The sequence below is a fragment of the Numida meleagris genome, chromosome 3 (genome assembly GCF_002078875.1).
Source record: "Numida meleagris isolate 19003 breed g44 Domestic line chromosome 3, NumMel1.0, whole genome shotgun sequence".
Lineage (NCBI taxonomy): Eukaryota > Metazoa > Chordata > Aves > Galliformes > Numididae > Numida > Numida meleagris.
The window spans coordinates 4,895,013-4,912,532 of NC_034411.1; the positions used below are offsets into that span (position 1 = coordinate 4,895,013).

The 17,520-nt window shown below is 38.4% G+C and overlaps 1 protein-coding gene across 12 annotated transcripts in view; it reads left to right on the top strand.

Moving 5' to 3' along the window:
- Positions 1-17,520, top strand: part of MACROD2 (MACRO domain containing 2) — an 847,154-nt gene that overhangs the window by 242,483 nt on the left and 587,151 nt on the right. For all 12 annotated transcript variants that reach the window (XM_021389946.1, XM_021389947.1, XM_021389948.1 and 9 more), the window contains exon 5: positions 7,233-7,349. In XM_021389946.1, coding sequence (XP_021245621.1) covers positions 7,233-7,349 — 117 coding nt within the window. The remainder of the gene's footprint in view (positions 1-7,232; positions 7,350-17,520) is intronic.

Genomic DNA, 17,520 nt, shown 5'->3' on the forward strand with positions numbered 1-17,520 from the left:
TCCAGAATAGGCAGAGCAAAAGTGAACTTACCCACACAGTTTCCTATCTCTTTGGGGGGTACTCAGCTCTCTCTCTCTCTCTCTTCTTTTTCTCTATGCAGTCCTATTCTTAAGCAGTTCCACGTTTTTAGTTTTTAATAACGAGCGCCTGTAATAATTGCACACCAGCATGAGTGGAAATTCAGGAGGGAATAAGTAGGGATGCTAAGCGTTGAGGTGTAGTTAGGGCTTTCTGTCCATGTGTAAGTACTGGGACTGCCTGCTACGCTGAGGAAAGGATTTTGGAGTCTCCTGTCCCATCTCTTGAGGATGATACCACATTTAAAAAAGAAAAATCCTGCAGCTTTTGAAGGTGTCAATTCTTGGAGCTGGGATCAAGTGCAGATGAACACAAACTGAATTTGATTTAATAGCATAGAATAGCCAGAAATTTCACCAGAGTTCAGCTTCTCACTTCACTTATGAATGAACAATAACATGCAATCTTTCTGCTTGCTGCAGGGAAGTTTTTCAGGCTTAGCTGTCTCGGTTCCATTTGTAGAAGACTGTGGTGTGTCAGGTGTCTCAACATTACCACAACTAAAAGGAAGTGAGTGGTTCCTTCACACATGCCTTAATGTCAGGATTTTGGACTGGGATAAATTGGAAAAACACTATTGGAGCCTTTCCTAGTTCTTTTTTTTACTGCCAAAAGTGTGACATTCAGACAGGTTTATCAGACCCGTGTTTTTCAGAGCCCTTATGCTGCTTGAGTGGGCTGACAGAAGTGTGAATCCTATTGACATTATAACTCTGTCTACCAAATCGAAGTGGAGCTCTCAGAGACCAAGAAAGATGGTGTCCTAAGTACGAGATAAAATGAGAGCAATAGTTATTGCTTAGTTGCTCTTGGGAGGAATTTAGCAGTTGTTATTGCTAGTGTGATCGAACAACTTCTACTTGGCTTTTCACATACTTTTGGTTTGAGTTTCTGATATCCCAAGTTTTTTGGCTAAACCAAAGAAACAAATGTTTGCCAGGAAATGCGAGTTTACTGTTGTTTCATGTTTTTTCAAGGTAAGAATGATTGGTTGTGTGCAATAAATAGAGGGTATACTTAACATTTAACAGACTCCTGAGCAAGTTTTATTTTCAGTCATTGATGGATTTCCGTATTTCCATGCACAGTTTTGTCATTCTGTAGCAAGGACTTTGTGCAGCACCTTGCAGCTGCTTTTGTTACCGTTCAATGTGAACTACATCCAAGCTAAGGGCAGCATCCTCATAAAGCATTGAGCTGTGTTTAAAACTTAATTTCTGGCCCTCTTCACCGGAACAGGCAAAAACTGTTAGTTTTCAGTGGTAAATTTGAAGTATTCCATCTAAAGCATATTCTAAAATGTAAGTTTCCCAGGGATGATGTTCCAATAATGCTTACAGATGCCGTTGTTTCAAGCAGGCACGTTGCTTGCTGTTTGCACTGCAATAAGGGTTCTAACGCTCATTATTATTATTATTACTTTAAATGTCCTCTGTGGCGCGACTTTGTGATTGGTGCTGAGTGCTCCTGGAGTTTTAATTCTGGCTGCGATCAGGCCCTTTGTGCAGTCTCAAATGCTGATTCTTAAGTGAAGACAGACACTCAACCAGTAGCTGAAGCTTTGAGATTTTAAGCTGTCAGTTGCGTCTTGGTTTAACTCAGAAGTGGGCACTAAGAATTTCTGAAAACAAAAGTATTTAAGGAACTATACATTGAGAATGTCTGTGGCGAGGTAGGAACTTAATTCAGTGAAACAGCCATCTCAAAATGCGTAGTTCATCTGTGGTTCTTGTTGTTAAAATGGAGAATTGTAAGGCTAAGTCAGATCACGCTTTTCAATTCTTTGGGATCCTGGCTAGAAAGTACTGTCTAAATGCGGAGTATTTAAAATTAATTACGTTGGAGGCCTATAAACCAGCACATTGATTAAAAATCTTCAGTTCATTAAACTTCCCGATGGCAGAGGCCATCTCTGTAATAGAAACTGCCACTTGTAGCAGTGGCGGCGGCCGGCTGGCATCTGTGTTGTAATCTTTCTATGATCCCCCACCTTTATTCATCAGACCAGCAGCTGCTGTCTCTTGCAGGGCGGATTTATTTCCCCTTGACACCAGCGGCTGAGGTGCAGTTGTGCCTTTCCCAGAACCTGATGCCAGTGAACTTTCTAGAGGCACTTGAGCAGCTTTGCAGGGTTGGTGTTGTTTCCATGTGCATTTTTTGAAAGATCCACAAATACTCAGGGCACGTATAGCAGAGGCATGCTGCAGTTGGGGCGAACCAGGTTCTTGTTGGGTGTCCCCAGCAATCTATCTGCTAAAATGACATTTCCCTGGGTGTTTTTTTTTTTTTTTTTCTTGTGGCATCTGCCATGTGGAAGAATGGTAAGGCATCACAGATAAACCATGCATGGTTAACTTGCTAGACAAGTAAATCTCCCGGATTTCCTGGTGAAAACCAGAAATAAAGGTCTTGAAGAGATTCCTGACAGCAGGAATTACTATGAAAAAAAGAGCGTATAGTTTCTTGAAATACAACATGATAACTCTGCATATGTTGTTTACGCCGTAGCTTCAATTTATCCCGACTCAGATGCAAGGTCACAAAAGAAGTTAGGGCTTATTATTACCAGGGGAATTTAGTATTATTTCGCTGTGGTGTTTGATTACCTTACCCTGTTTTATTACCATCTGCACCGCAAGATTGGTTTTGCTGAGGTCTTTTTTTTTCAAGCAGCATCCCACGATACCCTTAATTCTCTGTTTCCTTTGCTTTTGCTTCATTTGCAATTTCAAGAGATTTTCTGTAAGAAATAGATTTATTCGATATTGTACATCAGTAAATTAGCTACTTTTTACTATGCAACTTTAACTCTTTAATTGTGGAGAGCAAATACACTTGCTTTACAAGAAATTAAATAAGTGTAACCTTTTAACATCTTTTAGTGGCGTAGAAAGACATCAAAGATTTCAGTATTTTTAAAAACCCACTGGTTTTATGGTATGCTCATTTTGCCTAGGAGTTTTGTTTTGAAACTTGATTTTCTCCCTGAATTTTAAGCAGTTGTTTTCAGGTGACTTTGTGCAACCAATACCATTGATTGCAGCAGCTTTGGAAGGAGTTTTTCTTCATTAAGGGCTTCTGCTGAATTGTTGGGAGAACAAAGCGCTGTCCCCAGCGGCTCCTAAAACTTATGGATGCATGCAGTGTGATTGTTAATACTATTTTTAATGGAAAAAGTTGGAACAGTACTTTTAATAGCTTTATGCTGTGAAGTATGGAGTTAAATCTCAAGCTGTTCTTCATCCTGCAAAATATCACTCGTGTAAGTGTGTCAAGATCAGGAAAAACCCTTGCAAGTGCTTCTCCAGCCAAGGCTGGGTGAAATGGTGCTTTCAGTTCACGCCAGTACTTAGAAATACCAAGGACTTGGCGTGCAGGCTAGAGGTGGGGTTTCTTGTTGGTGAGAACTGATAGTTTTGTCTGGGGCGTGTTCCCCACACCTTTCCTGTAGTTGTGAAATGACAGCTCACTTGTGAATATGAATGACCTGACATATATATATATACACCTGGACAGGAATGCAGGCTGTAGGAAATAGGCAAAGTGAAGCACAGTGATAGCTTCTGAGGAAAAGGACATTTTTTCTCTGGCTGTAGAAAATAGTGATAATGCATCATTTCTTACCACTGTCACAAGATGCAAGTCAGATTTGAGCGTAAGTGAAGTGCCTGGGTTTTTATAGCTAGTTGTGTGTAGTAATTCCAGGAAAGGAACAGTGGGTTGTGGTTTAATGTTTCCCAAATCTGTTCTGAAAAATGCAGAGGAGCGCATATACATCAAACCGATGATACAGATGAAGTATTTGAAACCCATATATCAAGGATTGTTTGCTTTCTTACAAAAGTAATTGGGCAGCATGCCATCGTTATCATGTAAATCTCTTCCTCCTTACTGCACAATAACATTATATCTTTGGCCATCATTTTCCCCCTCCTGAGATTGTTTCCATTATCTGCAATTTCCGTGAAGTTATCCTGTTAGCAGTGCTTAGCTTCCCTGTACGCTTACATTGCTAGTCAGCTCACGCTTTCAGCAAAGTATCTCACGTGAATGTTTTGTGACTGCCCACTGTGGCTTTTTGAATTAATACAGCTAGGGCATGTTTTAGCAGAGGCTGAAGTATCACATTTAGATTTGCTCATCTACTCTATCTTCGCCAATTTTCTTCCTTTACGTTATGCGGAGCGCTCAAATTTGGCAAGGTGTTTCACTGCTTGGGTTGTTGCTAGAAGAATTATCGAAGTTGTGTTACATGTTGTATATATTACAGGACATACAGAATGTTTCTAGCATGATTTTATTGAGTTCTTACCGTATTACATGAAATCTGCATATGTAGATCAGAGGTCATCTCTGCTCAAGTATTTAATAAGTCACGATAGAAGAAATAGATTCTTTAGACAATGGTGACTGTATTTTTATATTTCTTTAAGAAATGATTCTTCTGCGCAGTCACTGAAGTATATCCGATGCTAATGTCTAAGTTTCCATCTACGCCTGTCCAGAGCATTCAATCATTTTCTGTTAAGCCATCTTTATAGGAGAAGCATGAACTTCTACTTGTTTGTTTTTGGCAGATGTCCTCCATTTTCCCTGTCATATGTCAAAATTGGCTATGATAGAATTGATTTGCCTCAGTTAAGAATTCAATTTTTTTCAATTACCTTTTCATCCTGCTGGAGGCTGCTTCAATCAGAAAGGCTGAGAGTGGAGCTGTGGAGAGCCAGCCAGTGCTGGGCCATCTGTACCTCAGCTGCGCGTTAAGAGCCTGCTTCTTCTGGCCTGAGATTGTTTATAAGTGGGGAGCTGGGCTTGCCTGTCTGTTGGCCGTCACATCTGATTCGGCACGTGGTTTATTAACATACTGGGTTCATTAAGCACTGTGGGTTTAGAAGAGGTAAATCCGTGCTTCTGCTTCTCCACTGGAAGCGGTGACTCCTTTCTGCAGGTTCCATTGCTTGGCTGTGCTCTGAGCTGGACCTGGTTTAATCTGAATGCACGAGTCTGAACGAGTAACTGCATAGACACGGGTCAGGGGAGGGTGCCCAGCAGTGCAGGGCAAGAAATAGCTCAGGGATGGAAATGCTTAATCCACTGCTGAGAACTGTGGACTGCGTGGACTTGAGTTCTTGTCTGGCGCTTCCAAGGTGAAACACTTCTTCCTCCACTGAGGACTGCATGTAAAGTGCTAGCGCTAAGCATTAGTGCTGTTCTTATGTTAATGTCTCAGGAAATATTAATGTTGGGAAAGATTGTGGTGGCACTGCTTATAAAAATATACTTGAGGTTTCAACGCATTCTGGTTTACTTATCCGGTTCGGTTTGGAAAAGCATTTTGTAATTAAGCTAAAATAATTAAGTAGGATATTATGAGCGCGGGATAGATTTCCAGTATTCTTTTTTCTCCCTTGAGGTTACAAAATATAATTCTTGCGTTAACTTCTTGTAGTCTGTTGAGCAGAGATTTTGGGTACAGGAGGAAGGAAAATCCAGCTAAGGTAGAATAATAAGACTTGGCATCGTGGCATAGGTGGGGCCGGACGTGCCGACAGCTCCACGTGCACCTTCAGCTGAAAATAAGATGTTTTCAATAAGAAAATGTTGGAAAATTTCACTGAAGATACAGCATCGTGATTCCGTAACTGTTTTTCTGCCTAATGTAAAAAGCTTCAAAGCGATGATTTGGAAATCAGTGGCACAGTGTCCAGGATGAGTACGAAGAATTATAAGCAATTGCTTATCCAGCTTTACTGTGAACGCTAATTCTGACAGAGAACACTTCAGAAAAGGTTGTCACATTTTTAACAAGCAGTAGAAGGCAGCTTCAGTCAGAGGAAGGCGTTATCTCCCCACATCTCGGGGACGTGTGGCTTTGGAGAAACATGCCACACCTTGCAAACCCAGCCATGCCCTCTGTGCAGCAACTCCTTGTTGCCGTTCCAGCTTCGGGGACGACTTGGGTGTCATCCCTGCAGCCAGGCTGCTCAGGTGGCCAAGCCGTGTACTGTGCTGCAAATCTTGCTGTGCTAGCACGTGGAATGGTGCACAGGCAATTCTGTGCATTTCTTGAAATCCCATCTAAGCTTGGCTTTTCAGGCTTTTTTGCTTTAATTGTTTCAAAAGCGCTGTTGGGAATTGCCGTAGCCTCGAACTGGTTAAGTATGAGATAAAAAATTGAACAACAGAAAAAGAGAAAACAGAAAAGTCTTTCTTGTCTAAACAAGAATTTGTTTAGCCTTTATACTTCAGCTTATTTTAACTCTTCTGAATTGAATTGTAATTTATACGATGGTTATTTCTTGTAGTGGAACTTCATGGTTGCTGCTGACTTAGGGCCTTCATGGAGTTACTGTGTTGGTGCGCACTGCACTTCCTTTTTTTGTTTGTTTCCTTTTTCTTTAACTTTTCTTCCATAATTACAGTAAATGATTTCTTTGATTGCATGTTGAGTGGGCAGAAATGCTGTGCCAGCAGCCTTTTTTTTTTGCCTTTGCTACTGCTACTATTCTTTTTCTGGCTCCCAAGGGTAAAAAGATCTATGCACTCAACTAATTTTCTTGCATACTTAGCTGCAATTGCAACCTTTAGTAATTATTATTTAATTAACTCCACAGTATTGCATGGATCATGCAAAACAAAAAAGAAAAAGGAAAGAATAAAGGTCAAAAGGAAGTATTTTTGTAAATTTCAGGTCTGTAAACCCATAAGCATTATTTCATGGAGTTTTTGTTTAAGGCCTTAATAGGACACTGACATTAAATAGCGTGCATAATTCGAGAAGGATCAGAGCTATACAGAGAAAAAGAGTTCGGTATTTTTCTGGGAATCAATGTTATTTTCATAATAGAAAGGAAAAATGTACTTGAGCCTTGAATGAGACCCCTTTCTATTGTGAAAATTTTAATTTTGCTGTATTTTTGTACATGTTTTCTTTCTGGTTAGCCGCTGTTCACTGAATGCTGTTTTTCTGATGAACTTTGATTCTGGCAGGAAAAAATATTTGTATATACTTGGATGTCTTCTTACAGATCAGTAGGCCGGTCTCTACGTGTAAAAATGAGCAGTAAATAAATGTTAGTGGCCATACATTTGTTTGAATGCCCCAAAGTTTTTTTTTTTTAATAAGCAGAATGTTCTGGGTTTGCCTTTGCAGTGGATGGCTGCATACACAGAGCTGCTGGGCCCTGCTTGCTTGCTGAATGCCGCAACCTGAGTGGCTGTGAGACTGGACAAGCAAAAATTACGTGTGGATATGACCTACCTGCAAAATGTAAGTCACCTCCTTCTTAGCATCTTTTTGTTTTACGCACGTGGAGCTGGTATGCATGCTTTATTTCCCTGTAGTCTAATTCAACAAGGTATTCATTTTACAAGGTTAGCAGAGGGACTTAATTAAGCATGTTCTGTAATAATGTCTTTCCCTCAAAGCAATTCAGGCTTTTCTAAACGATTATTTCACCTATGTTATCCGATGAAAACTCACATGTCTCTAAAATATAAAACATCTTTCGTGTTTATTTTTCTTGCAAACTAAAACATATCCTTTCATCTGCATAATAAAGGATTTGAAATGCTTTATGAAGTATGAACAAAATATACATTACCATATTTAAGTTCCATGGAGACGGTTTTGGAAATGTTGCATATTTCATATTCTTCATGCAGATTTGTTGATTGTGAATACTTTGATAGCTGAGGAGATCAAAGTGATGTATTGTGTTTTCAGCTGTTGTGTAGAGGCTGATTGGCAATTACTGTGAAGGCATCTGTCACACTTTAGCTTTTGGTGGAGTGCAGCTCGACGTTGAAATGTTTTTGCACTTTGAAAGTGGAATTGCCAGAATTCCCATCTTATTGAAAATAGGAAGAAGGCTATTTGACCTTGTCACATAGCTGTTGAGCTGGTCTCAGGGAAAAAAATAATGTGTTGACATCACGTTGGTTGGACAGCCTGTTGTGTAAGAGTAGAATGCAGGGAATGTCTTCAGGAATATTAAGATACGATGCTACAAGTATCAAGAAAGCATTATGAACAGCCTGTAGCAACTAATCTGCACTAGTAGCGTGGCTCATTAAAATGTATTTCAGAGCTGCTCTCTTAATTTGTTGTAGGCTGTTTCCACGTAAAATCAAATGCATAGTGCAGAAACAGGTATAGTTTTAGGTTTCCGTGGCTCTTAACATCTTAGTAAAGAAAAGAATTGGATTCCAGTTGTTTGTTGGCTCCTTCTGTGATGATGATGATGATGATAACTACCAATTGTTCCCTTGACGGTGATAACTGCTGTATGTAGGAAAAATTTCATCTGTTTTATACATAGGTTTACCACATGGTTAATGGTTATTTATGAAAGGTTAATTTGGCTTCAGATCAGGAAGTATTCTGAGGAAAATCCAATGTGGTAACTACTTTGGAGTTTTCTATATGATCAAAATCTTGACCAGATTCCTGTAAAAACTGATAAGATGGTTGGGTAACGTTCTATCTTCTGTGAATTTTTGAGGTTTAATTCTTGTGCTCTAAGAAAAAGAAAGAAAAAAGGAAGGAAATAAGGAGTGAAAGAAAGAATAAAAAAAATCTTGGGAGTCACGGAGAAGTTGCTCATGCATGGTTACTGAATTCCTCCCATGTATTTTAATGAGAGAAAGTAAATGTGAGGTACCAATGCAATGAGCACTGAACTGTGTTTGAAAAAGGGTCATGTCTGAGGCATGGCCTCCCTTTAAATTTTATAGCAGTTTAATAGGTCTTGCTTAACTTAGGTTTGTGGAATTGGGTTATGATTGAAGACTGTGGGGAATTTTTAAATTTGCTCTTTATATAAGAAAACAAAACAATGAGAAAATCTGTTATCACTAGTGGTTTGAAATAAAACCTGTAAGTACCTGTAGAGAAAAGCCAATATTCTGCTTAACTGATACTCTTTGAGATAGAAGTTGCATCAAAGGCGCATCTGTTTATATGTGATCGTGCATCAACATGAAATGGGGAAAGGATACCTTAACTGGCAAACAGGCAAAAGGAGGAAAATAAACAGTTTTCATGCAGTCTGAGAATTAGTGACTCTTAGCTCTTTTTTTCCTTAAAATGTTTTTGTGCTCATCAGCTGTTGTTTTCTTTTGCTTTTCCTTTTAAAAGCTTTTGACTATGGGTCATTAAATTATTGTGCCGTGTAGACCAAGGGATCAAACAATCCCAACTCTGTTTTCATGTTTTTAAAGGACTGTAGGGCCTCTTCATATCTTCTGCCGCTCGTGTCGCTTTGTTGTAACAGTATGACAATTTAAATGAGTTTTACATCCGATTTTTGCAATGAAGCAGCAATGTGACAGGATGTCCTGACTCTCCAGTGCAGGTGTTCTGTGAAGCAATTGTGCATGTCAGCAATTTGTTTGAAGTCATAGGTGAATGGATAACTGCCAGCTTTTTGAGTCACTTTTCACCTACTTGCATTCATGAGACCTACTACGATAATTAATTAATACTTTAGAGTAATGATTATTTTGTTGTCTCTGCTCTCCATGAGACTGTAATTAGATGAGTAATGATATTACATGTGAAATATAGTTCCTATTGTGACAAATTGTCAGTTTTTGTTGTTTAGCAGAATTGTAAATGCTTCAGTCATGTTTCCTACCCCTTGGATTTTCCCATCTCTGGTTCTCATCTCTAGACGGAGCAGCCGACACATGCATTGTATGATGCAGGACATGGGCTTAAACTGCAAACACGGTGTTAAAGAAGGTTTAGGATTCTAAGATCATGCAGCATATTGCATAGTTTTACAGACAACTTGGAGGAAGCTGGAATTAAATTTGGCTTTTTAAGGGGAAGGAAACTGATAGTTGGTGAAGAACAAATAGTATGGCTATCTACTTTATGAACTATTGTATTTTTATTGTGTATAATTTGCTGTATTGACTTGCATTAAATAAGAACAGTGTGATAACTGCTTTTTCACAAATGGAAAACAGAGAAAAATGCCTAAGAAAAGTGCAAAGATTTATGGCAGAAGTTAGGTTTCTGTGTTTTGTTCTAGTCGTTACATCTGTGTCAGGTCAGTCTCTGAAGTACACAAGTAACATTAAGTGCTTGTACATATGTAAAGTAGTACATACATAAAGTAGTTTTTTTCCCTTTTTTCTTTTTTTTCCCCTCCTCTTTTCATCGTAGTAATGTGAGCAGACAAACACCGATGTGTCTAAAGCCTAGAGATGTTGCTTTATGAACTTTTCAAGATATATTTTTGGAAGCCAAAAAATAGTCTTTATGAAAATAAAGGTGAAATCAAAATTAGTTTTCTAATTACCAGTTAATGTAACACTCAGTACAGCTTTAGAGAAGTCAGTGTAATCACCATCTGCCTTCTGTACTGCAAAAGCCTACACAAAGACCCTCAAATGCCAAACAAGTTATGTGTTGAATACGTAATGGGGTTGATGTAATTTATTGTTGTTTTTCAGCAAACACCTATTCATTCACCCAACTTCTCATAGCGCACCAGAGTTGAAAATGCATCACTTTTTGGTCAGATATGTTCCTTTAATGCTTTCCCAAACAAATCATCAGTTACTTAACTTTTGTACCTCATATTGCTGTTCCTTTTTGAAGAAAAGTTTATTATAAATCTTGTACGACTGGTCTTCAAACACTGAACAGCGCTTTTATACCATCATGCTTTAAACAGCAGATGAGCAGTATCTGTTTAAAGCTCTACTAATGTGAGTTTTCCTTCTCATTTGATTGATAGTCTCAGTTGGCTCTACTGGCAGAAAATGGTCTGAATGTGAATTGTGTTTATAGCTGGAGCCAAGGGTCCATAACTGCCTCATGGCTTGTTATCTGCTTGTAGAGATCTGCCATAAAAAAGAGCCTGTCAGAACACATTAAAAAATAGAGTCGTGTTCTACGAGGTTTTTAATGGGTTTAAAACCAATTGAAGACATGGTAACAACATCTGAAATAGGTAAGTAGTACCCTGACTTTGGCAGGAAAAGAGTCCCCAAACGAACTTTTCCCTACTGTTAATATTTCTAATAATCACGTCTTTCTTTTTATGAAAAATCCTTGATAATAAAACCACCAAACCTAGGAAAGTAAAATGTTAGGGCTTCTAATATGGGGTAGAGCCAACCATTGGTAAATTAGATCTGAAAGGTTGACTTTGAGAGGAAGGAAGCACCTTGCTGGAAATGCTACACAGTTTCTAATATATTGTTTATGTTGTTAATAAAGCTAAAATACTTAGGACGGTTTTTTCTGTTTGCTTGATGTTTTGAGTACTACAAGCAATGTCATCTAGGAAATGCTGTATAGAGATCTGGTCTATCTGGAGTAATAATGTGCATGTGCTTTCAAAGACAATTCCTGCTGTGAAATAAGTAGCTAGTGGAAGTGCTAGTATTAAACACAGTAGGAAGAATCAGCTTTTCAATTTGTTTAATCAGATTAAAAAGTAGAGATTAAAAAGTGGAGATTAAAAAGAGTGCTACTACTAGATACATAATTTTCAGTATTTAAAAGATTTAAAAGAACATTTGGAGTGTATTATTTTAAAGTAAGGCTATAAAGGTGGAGAATTGAAAACTCTGTATTTGCTTGGAGACTGCTTACAGATCTGTAATTAAAAGGTTGATTAGGCAGACGTGGAACTCCAAAGATTGTACTCCAGAACTCCAAAGCTGATCAGTGGAAAAATGGAAAATAATATTTAAGCATATTACCCAAATTCCCAGGGTTCCGCAAAGAACTTTGCTCCTTTTCTTACTTTCAAAACCTTGGTCGATTTAGTGAAATTTATAATTCATTTCCAAGATGTGCAAGACTCAGAGAGACGCTTCCTTTTGTACAGCTCTGATGCAGAAAAAAATGTTTTCTCTTCATGATTGTTGTTCATTTTACCCACTTTTTTTTTTTTCTTTTTACCTGAGAGATTTAAGAGGGAACTGGAAAGAATGTGAGTTGAAAAGGGCGGCATTAAAAGTGACCAATATGTGTCCAAGAGAGGATTGTTTGGAGAAGATGAACATGGCCACTGTTTCCCTGACGGTCAAGGTCCTCAGTCTTCACCTACCATAGCTTTTAAATAGTTCAGTGAAAAAAGATACGCCACCAGACGCATAACTAGACTGAAGTTTGATGAAATTTCAGGTGAAGAACACTACTGACAATCAGAGAGGGATACAGTCATTAATATGACTGAAGATTGGTACTCGTTAGGATTTTTTTCAGGGGCGGGTGTCTTCATACTCTCTGCCTCAGCACAGTAGCATCACGTTATTGTCAGCATTCTGCCCAAACAGTGTGAGACTTAATGAAAAAAGATTTAGCCCAAAACAGCTCTAGAAGTGTATTTTCTGAATCTGTTGTTTGGTGCTCTTTTTAGTATTTTTTTTTTTTTAATTTTATCATTACTTAAATATTTAGAATCAATTTGAAAGCAGGGCAAAGCAAGTTATTATGAATCAGAGGTCCAAGAGCCCTTGTGCTTGTGATGCTCTTGTTTAGATTTCAGTGAGAAAGGAATTTTTTGTTGTTAACAAAGCCACTTGCTATATGTTTGTGTCTGATTTTCAGTTTTTTTTAGAAAGCTGGAATTATGTATTTTATAATGATCTTGAAAGGAAGTGCAGTGATGCATTTATTGTGTTTTAATATGGTCTGATTGGCTCCAGTCATCTTAATGACCCGCTATAGTTTCCATTAACAATAGGATACATTGCATACACTGTGAATGTGTTGGAAGGGAAATGTTAACGACTACTTCTTCACTCCTTGAACCTTTTTAGATTTTAGAGCTGATTTAATGTAGAGCTTGATGGCTTGTCTCTCTCTTCTGCATATACTCGCATACACACGAAGGGAGAAATGAGGACTCATGGGGAATATATTTATCACCTTTGACTACTCGAGTTCAAACATCTCTTCCAAGTCTCTTGTTGGTTTGGGAAAGGGAAAGGGGATAAGTGCTGTAGCTACTAGTTGAAAAGTGCTGATATGAATTAGCAGGAGTCTTCCATCATGAGACTGTACAGTCTTTGTCCTCATGTATGAGCCTAGCTCACGTACAGTTTTTAGTGGGTAGATTCTTTAAAATGTAATCGGTGAATGGGCTGGTGTGCATTTGTTAGTGCTCTGTGTGGTGTCATGCTGTGGTTAACTTAGAGCACGTGCTGCTGGAAATCCTTGTTTGGGATCAGATTGTTCAGTTAACAAATGTATGTGCTGTGGCTAAAGGAAATGTTTTACTATTGCTCTTTGCTGCTAAATCTGAACTGTCGTCTTCTGGGCCCTGCTTGCTACAGACCCAACTCTGACCACCACTGGTACCTAACGTGTATAGAAATATGATGCAGCGGCAAGCAGCAGAAGCCTGATGCCACACGTTTCCCTCTGTGGCCTTATTTCTGTAATTCTGGACAGGAATAGTTTCTGTAGGGGTCTAATTCTCGGTGTTGCTGAAAGCAGTTACAGAACAGGGCTTGCAGCATCAGGTGGCAGTGGCGGCAGCCCACCCTTCTGTGTGGCACACATCCCTGGAGCCAGCGTTCCAAGTGCTGGGCTCACCCCGGGGAGACCCCAGTGATGAAACAGGGAGGTGCCGAAGCCTCTCCTAATGCTTAATTTACATGTAAGGAGCTATTTAAATGTCTCCTCATCAGTTACAAACAGTTTTCACTGTAATCTGCCTTACCACTCTGCTGGCTGGTAGTCATTCCTCAGACATCTTGGGGCTGACACATTTTATTTCCTCCATATTTGAACATAGGCAGATCCGTTTACTCAAATAATAATAAAAAGTCAAATGCATAGCAGAAAAATAAACAAATTTTCTGATAGTTAGAGTCAGCTTACAAGGAAGAAGGGTTGTAATGGGTTATAATGGAGATGTTTATGCTCCTTTAACTGCAGTGCTTGCTGCTGCTCCTGCTGTAATATGTTCCCTCAGTAGCCAAAGCATACACTCAGTACTTGAAAAATTAATCTTGGATGCATGAGATTTTGTCTGCCTGAATTTTGCTTGTCTCATTTTAAATGGTGATAGAAATTGCTTACTGTAGTAAAACACAACATTAACCTCATAGTGTGCTGGCACTTTGTGATTTATGCTGGTTTAGTCTCTGAAAAATATGCAGCCTGTCTCCCAAACCTGGGCTTAGCTTATAAAATATGTTGGCACAGGCTCGGGCCTTGAATTGGAACACTAACTGCTGATCTTCCATCTCCCTGGAGTAGGAAAAAAGCTTTAAATTGTTGCTTCGCCGAGGTCATTAACTTCCTATCATTTCTTGAGATTCTTAATAACTGTATTATTGTAGCTGGGATGTTTTAAAAAAGAGGGCGGCCTAATTTTGTTACAAGCAAACTGTGGGATTCCTTCTTGTGCTGAGTCTGCACGTTTTTCGGCCCAAACTGCAGCACGTTATTTGCAAGTGGAAATAATCAGATAGTAGGGAATAAATAAGGACACAACTATTTCCATTCTACTGTTTTGAAATAAAGCAAAAGGAATAATACACATGTGAAAGGTGCTGTGATTGTTTTCATGAATTTTTAGTTCATTTGCCCTCAAACCTCGCTGTTTACTTGAAGTCTAGAGCTGCTATTTTTATTTTTATTTTTATTTTTATTTTTATTTTTATTTTTATTTTTATTTTTATTTTTATTTTTATTTTTATTTTTATTTTTATTTTTATTTNATTTTTATTTTTATTTTTATTTTTATTTTTATTTTTATTTTTATTTTTATTTTTATTTTTATTTTTATTTTTATTTTTATTTTTATTTTTATTCTGAATGTATTTTGAATTAATCTTACCGAGGAAAAGTTCAAATGTTTCAAGAGGAGTTCTTTACCTATAATCTCATTCCTTTTGGTCAGTCTACAGTGGATGGGATAGGAAGGTTACATGAAATGGTTTTTAAAAGATCCTTGTTTCACCCATCAAAGGAGAGGAATCCTGGGGCTATTTTGCATGAACTAAGCACACAGACCAAAACACGCTTTAGTATCCATTAGTTTGTCAAAATCGAGGTCAACAATTTGAAACATTTCTCTTCAGGAGGAAGACATCAGGTGTGAGACTGCAGGGCATAAATAACATTTTAATTGCTGCGGGGAAGAGTCTGAACACTGATTAACCAGATAGTCAATGAAAGGAAAGGAAAAGAAGGAAAAAAGTAAAGAAAGGAAAAGAAAAAGAAAAGGAAAAAAAGGAAAGAATCAAGAAAAGGTATCATTTTACATGATGGAGATGCTGTTTCACTACTGATGGAAACATGCCTTCATCCAGGATGTTCTGTATTTGAGTATGCGGATCTGAATCACATGGATTTTTTCCTGCAGCACTATGAATTTAAGCAAAATTAGGTCCATGACTTTTTTTCTTTTAAGCATTTGATAGCATCCCTTTTTATTCTACTACGTCTTAAAACAACAAAAAAATCTTTTTGCTTAAAAAAAAATCGATACAAGTTAAAGGAGATATGCTTGATTTTTTTTTTATCCTTTTCATAAAATTCCCAGAATCTTGTTGCTTTTTTTTTTTTGGCCCTGTTTTTTACAAAAATAAGGACAACCAAGTAGGGAAATGCATTGATACTTCTCTATGTTTCTATAGGTCTACATCTGTATGTCTATGAATGAGTCTGTATTTTTGGTGTACTTGAACATTTTTGGTGTTGCTGAACATTTACAACTTTCTGTGGCTTGCGAATGTTACAGTCCTAGGACCAGATTTATGAGGAAAGTGTATTAACTGTATTTACAACGCGGCATTTGCGGTGTTTTCTTATAGCTGCTTCTGCCCACATGCTGGTTCGTAGGTGAGCGTAATTTGTATAATATAATTTACGCAGCAAGAAGCCAGAAGAAAATGTTAATTAAACAATTGTCACCAACTTTGAATTATATCTTCTTACATATTCCTATTAACTATTTGTCGTGTTGCAAATCTCTGCTCTGGCTCCTCAGCAAGTGAGTTACGCTGAATTCCCTTTCACCTGGGACACAGCGATCTGAATTCCGTTATGTTTTCTATTGACTTATCAGAGAGAGGGACAGAGAAAGGCCCGACCTGTTCTGTGTTTTGACGTGGCAGAAAGGAATGTATGATCTATCACTGCACGCTGCTAAGTAAGCCTCCTGTTTAGTTTTCAGTAAAAATACTTGGTAGGTTTCCAAGGTCTTTCCAGGCTTATAAATAAATAAATACATAAATGGAGAAATGCTTTGCAAAGCTAAAAATAACCCCTTTGATATCTAATTATATTTCTGTCTGTCTGGATCACGTTTATCTTTTTGTAACTTCCTTAATATCCTTTCAGTATAATTTTATACGGTGTTCATGTTAGCCTTAAAACATGTGGGTTGCTTTTAAGGAAGTAAGAATACAGTGAGAATATTGTGTAATTTCTCCCAGCCTGCGAGCTATAAACAGCAGGTCATCAAGACTCCAAACTGTTTGAAGTACCCATGAACACAAAGGAGGAAAGAGCTTCTCATTGAAGCTGTGTTGTAACAGCCGCGTTATTCATTTTTAATTCTCTCCGCAGAACGGGGGGGGGGGGGGCTCGGAAGATGCTGCGTGAAGCAGAGAGGGAAACCCCCACGAGACACTGAGAGGTGTCACAGATAGCAAAATAAGGTAACGAAATGTGCTCTGAAAGCCACCATTCACTCACGTAAAAGATTGCCTTTGTGTCAGGTGTAATCCCGTCAGAGGCGTAATCTTGTTCAAAACAACTTTGTCCCAAAATGGAGCAGAATTCTTTCCGGGGAAGGCTGTTCATTTAAAATTAATTTGTCGTAATACATCCCTATTTGTGAGAAGCTGAAAGTGAAGTTAACACAAAATTGACTGGGGAGCCATGAATGTTGTTGGATTTCTTTCAGTTTAGGGAGTGAACATCAACAAAAGCACAAAGCGAGTCGTTTTAAATCAGAATCTTACATTTGGCAATGAAAGACAACTTCAGAAAAGGAATTCGGCTTTGAAGGATTTGCCAGAAATTAAAATAAATAAATAAATAAAACCATCTCTCCATCACTGCCGGGATGCCCCCTTCACTGCATGATTTTTGCAGGCCATAAAACCTCCCCTCTCCTTCTGATTTATCATCTGTGTCGCTTAGGGACCATACAGAAATGGAGACTGCATTTGACACAAAAATCAGTTTTAGGCAAGACTGATCTAATCCCTCTGGATGACCAAAACGAACAAACGAAACACCAGCAATGACAAGGAAAACAAAACAGAACAACACCAAAAAACGTATTAGGTGAACGTTTTTACAGTGCTTGTGGCTAAAACAATTCCTGTGGTGTTCTTGCCTTCCTCACCAGCTCAGGCCCGCGAGCTGTGTTAGCCGTAGTGCGGCTCTGGCCTGCTGAGGGTCAGCCTGTGCTGGGGAGTCACAGGGAATACACACCCTGCTTGGC